Here is a 4,479-nt window from a genome sequence, read left to right as displayed (position 1 = left end):
GGACCCGAGGCCGGGAGCGGGGGCGGGGGAGATGTCCTTGTCCCCAAAGCGGCGACACCCCCGCGCCCGTGCCCGCTGGCCGCGGGAGCCTTTTATGTGCTAATGCCACCCATTGCACGCCCCGCTTGCCGTCGTGTGTGTCCTTGGAGAGATCCCGACACATTTCAGCCCCAGTTGTTTTTTTTTTTTAGGAAGATTCTTTTTTTCCCCTTCTCCTCTTTCCCCCTACTCGCCTCCCGCCACCCCCCACCCCCGCCCCGCTCCTCCCCGCTCGTTCCCTTTCTCCCCTTTTCTCTCGCCGCGGACAATGCGGAATTTTAAGAAGGATTTGGATGTTAGTTGGGAAAGCAACATCGCGGCGTGGCCGGCGCCGCGTGGGAAAAACAACAAGTGGTTGGGAAGAGGGCGAAAAAGGGAATGGAAGGAGAGGATGCGGGAGGTGTTGAAAATAAAAAGCTCTGCCCTTTTTCCACCGCCCGCCGAAAATCTGGGATGCTGTCCCGGCAAAGGCAGGGATGCGCTGCCCCTGCGAGTCCTAAATCCCTCCCGGTTAACGCAGCTGGGATGATTTTTCCAGGATCGCAGGGCTTTGGGAGAGATGTCCCGGATTCCCACCTTGAGCGGGAGGAGCGGATTTTCCCTGGCCGCGGTGTCGGGGTGGGATGGGTGGGAATAGTGCGATCCTGGCAGGGATCCCGCGGGCATGGAGATGTCCCGGCGGGGATAGCGGGATCCTGGAAGGAATAGTGTGATCCTGCGGGGATGGGGGTATCCTAGAATGGATGGAGGAGTTCCGGAAGGGATGAAAGGATGGCGGCAGAGACATCGGAGATTCCAGCGGGGGCTGGAGGGATTCCGGCGGGGGGATCGGAGGGATCCCAGCCGGGTATGAAGCGATCCCAGCCGGGTTTGGAGCGGCAGCAGCCGGGAGATCCCGGGTATGCCGGCAGGGACAGCGGCGATGCCAAGCCGGGAGCGGCGGGGGTCCCGTCGGGCGGCGGCGGCGGAACAGAGATTCAGGGGGAAAAGCACCGCCAATACGACTTTAATGGAGTTCTGCGGCAGCTGCGGCCGCTCGCTACCAGAATACACAGTTCGAAGACATAAATAAAGCATACAGAAACGATAAATTAATCAGATCCGAGTAGTTTACTCTCCCGGGAACTTAAAGCATTTGCTTCAATTGCAACAATCTATCCTGCCTTTTCTTAATTTTTTTTTTTATTTTTTTCTTTATTTTTTTTTCTTTCCCCCGTTTCCCTCCCGCCGTGTTTGTTTTTTTTTTTTGTCTGTTTTTTTTTTTTTTTTTTTTTTACAACGTTTCAAGACTTTTGGTTCTCAGTTTCCGAACTAGGAATATTCACAAGGAAGGAGGGGTTGGTTCTGCCTCGGTTGAGGGTTATTTTTTTCCCCCCCTCACTCTCACACAAAAAAATAGATATATTTAGACCTCGTGGCGACGACAACAACGAAAAAATCAAAACAAGCCCTGGAGAATCCCCCCATGCCCACCCCGCCAAACCAAACCACCCCACATGGAGCCCTCCCCCGGGTGGATTTGGGAAGGGGCCACATGGCTGCAGGTTCCCAAATGGATGCAAACATCTGGAGCCAAAAGGGAACAACAACAAAAAAAAAATATATATATATATACCAGATATGTACCGTACTCAGAGTCCATTGCGAGGGGTATTGGGGGGGAGAAGGTTTTCCCCTTTTTTCAGGAGCGTTTTCCTGCTTAGGAGGAGTTCATGATGGGCCGGGAATACACGCCTTGGTAGTAGGAAGTCTCTCCGGCCAAAGGCGAGGCCTCCAGGGCGCTTTTGTTCGTTACGGGTGCCATGGCCAGGCCCGCGGGCACGGGCGAGGCGTAGCCCGAGTAGTGCATCACCTGCTCGTAGGCCTTCAGGTCCATTTTGTGCGGGTGGTGGTGCTGGTGGTGTGGGTGGTGGTGCTGCTGCTCTGAGGAGGACATCAGATTGTTGATGGAGAATGGGTGGTTGAAGGCGTAGTGGTGCTCAGGCTTGAGGTGGCCTTCGTGGGCCAGCCCGGCGTGTGGCGGGGCCAGCAGGTGCTGGCCTGGAGAGGCCGAAGGCTCGCCGGGACTCAGCCCTTTGAGGTCGGCCAGGGTGCGCTTGTGGTCCTGGCACGGCGAGGAGCTGGTGGGGGACTCGGCACTGGCAGAGCCATCGGAGCCTGCCGAGGAGCTGCCCTCGCCCAGGGGCTGGCTGGGGGCTTGGCCTGAGCCTTTCTTGCTGCCACTGCCGCCAGTGCCATCCTTGGCCGCCAGCTGCTTCTCGCACTTGAAGCGCTTCTGGCGGCGCAGGTAGCAGCCGTTCTCGAACATGTTCCCCGAGTCCGGGTGCAGCGTCCAGAAGGAACCCTTGCCTGGCTTGTCCGGTGAGCGCGGCACCTTGAGGAAGCAGTCGTTGAAAGACAGCGAGTGGCGGATGCTGTTCTGCCAGCGCTGCTGATTCTGGCGGTAGAAGGGGAACAGGTCCATGATCCACTGGTAGATCTCGCTGAGGGTTAGCATCTTGTTGGGGGACTGCTGGATGGCCATGGTGATGAGGGAGATGTAGGAGTAGGGCGGCTTGGCGTGAGTGTAGCTGCGCCGGTAGGTCTTGGGGTCGCGTGAGCGGTTCAGGTTGGACTGGCCATAGATGGGGCTCATGGAGTTCATGTTGGAGTAGGGTGCCAGGGCGTTCATGGAGCCCGCCTGGCTGCCCATGGGGCTCATGCTGGGGCTCAGGTGGGCACCCATGCCCGGCACGCCGGCCGAGCCCATGGCCGGCATGGCCCCTGCGCCCGGGGACATGCCTGTCAGCGAGGGGCTCATGCCCGTGTTGGCGTAGGACATGTTCATGGAGGTGGCCGCCGCCGTCATGTTGGCCGTGCTGCTCATGGCCGACATGGTCATGTAGGTGTTCATGCTGTTCATGCCCAGACCCGCGTTCATGTTGCTCACCGAGGAGTAGCCCTGCGGGGACAAGCGACACAGGGCACGGGGATGGCGCGGGGGGGAGCCCCAGCCCAGCCAAGCTCAGCCCAGCCCAGCCCAGCCCGGACGCGCCACAGCCGCGGGGCTCCGCGGAGGGCACGGGAGGAAAGAGTTAAATCCCGGCGCGGGGCGGTGGTGGGGCAGGCGGGGGGGGGTTGTTTTTCTTCTTAATGAAACCCAAATATATTTTGGTATTTATATTAGAAAAATCGCGGTGGCAGCAGGAGCGGCGGAGCCGTCCCGCGAAGCGGAGTTGCAGGAAGGGAAAGGGAAAGGGACATCTCTGACCGGAGAGAGAAAAATACCTAGGGGGGTGGAAAGAAAAACAGAGAAGAGTCGCCTGCATCCCCACCCGCACCTCGGGATCCCCGCCCGCAGCAGGGAGCCGGTGCCAAAGTTAATCGCGTCCGGGGGCCGGGACACCGGGGGGTTTTGGGGGGTTCCGGCTCCGTCCATACCTCGGGCTCCCCGTAGTAGTTGCTCCAGTCCGTGTGCTCATGGCCTTCCATTTTCACCGCTCCCAGCATACTGGAAGTGGAGTGCATGGCAGTTTAAAATTTAACAGCCACAACAAACGACGGCAGAGAGCGACCCAAAAAAAAAAAAAAAAAAAAAAAAAAAAAAAAAGCAGCAAAAAAAAAAAGGCAAAAAAAATTACTCCCCAACCCTCCCTCCCCTCCGCCGGAGCCTCTGGAGGAGGAGGAAGAGGAGGGAGGGAGGAAGGGGGGGATGTAGCGGCGCTGGGGCTGGGGTGGGTTTGTTCCGCCGCCGCTCCTTGGGTGGGTTTTCGCAGCGCTCCGCGGCGAAGAGGCGCCCGGAGGCGATGGAGGAGCCGGAGGAGGAGGAGGAGGAGGGAGGAGGGAGGAAGAAGAGGAGGAGGAGGAAGAGGAGGACAAGTGCTGCAGTGACGTGGGTGCCCCAGTGATATAGCACGGAGCGGCCGGGCGAGCCTCCAATCCCCAGGTCCTCGGCTGCCCATTTGAATAATCAGCTCACACCTAGGCGGGAGCGGCTCCTCCGCGGCCCCGCGCACCTCTGCGCGCCTCTGCCACCGCCTCGCGCCGGGGGACACCACTGCCACCCCATCCCGCTCCCAGGGGCACCGTTCCCAGCCCGCTGCCCGGACAGCCCCGACGGCATTGCTGCTGGGAGCAGTCCCGCTGCGGCGGCCGGGCATCCCCCTCGGGTCCCTGCTCCCCTCCCCGCGCACCTTCGCTCCCCGCGGCCAACGGGCCCCGCGGCTCTGTCTCCCCGGCAGGTCGGGACACGGCTCTTCCCGGCAGGAAAATCGGGACTAAACGGAGCAGGGAGAGCAGGGAAAGGGGCGGGCAGCGCCGGCGGGGCCGCGGGGCCGGCCCTGTGCGGGTCCCGGTGCGCTCCGTCGGGGCAGCGCCGCTGCCGGAGCGCCTGGGAGGGGGGAGAGCAGGAAAGGAGGAAAAGAGGGAAAGAGGAAGGAAGGACAGACGGGTGACCAAAAC

At 60.5% G+C, this 4,479-nt stretch overlaps 1 protein-coding gene across 2 annotated transcripts; it reads right to left on the bottom strand.

The window, feature by feature from the left end:
* Positions 1 to 1,595: 1,595 nt before the first annotated feature.
* On the bottom strand, positions 1,596 to 4,264 carry FOXA2 (forkhead box A2). 2 transcript variants are annotated; one of them, XM_021537629.3, is made up of 3 exons: positions 4,212 to 4,264; positions 3,460 to 3,529; positions 1,596 to 2,980 (listed from the first exon to the last, which is right to left on the bottom strand). In XM_021537629.3, exons 2-3 carry the CDS (start codon positions 3,526 to 3,528, stop codon positions 1,739 to 1,741), a joined length of 1,311 nt encoding a protein of 436 aa, XP_021393304.1. In that variant the 5' UTR covers position 3,529; positions 4,212 to 4,264; the 3' UTR covers positions 1,596 to 1,738. The 2 variants fall into 2 exon arrangements, with proteins under 2 accessions (XP_021393304.1, XP_077637911.1); XM_077781785.1 differs by lacking the exon at positions 4,212 to 4,264 and having other exon boundaries at positions 3,460 to 3,600.
* Between the last annotated feature and the right edge of the window lie 215 nt (positions 4,265 to 4,479).

This window comes from Lonchura striata, chromosome 3 (genome assembly GCF_046129695.1).
Source record: "Lonchura striata isolate bLonStr1 chromosome 3, bLonStr1.mat, whole genome shotgun sequence".
Lineage (NCBI taxonomy): Eukaryota > Metazoa > Chordata > Aves > Passeriformes > Estrildidae > Lonchura > Lonchura striata.
The sequence above is the reverse complement of the archived record's forward strand: the minus strand, read 5'-3'. Positions and strand labels throughout refer to the sequence as shown.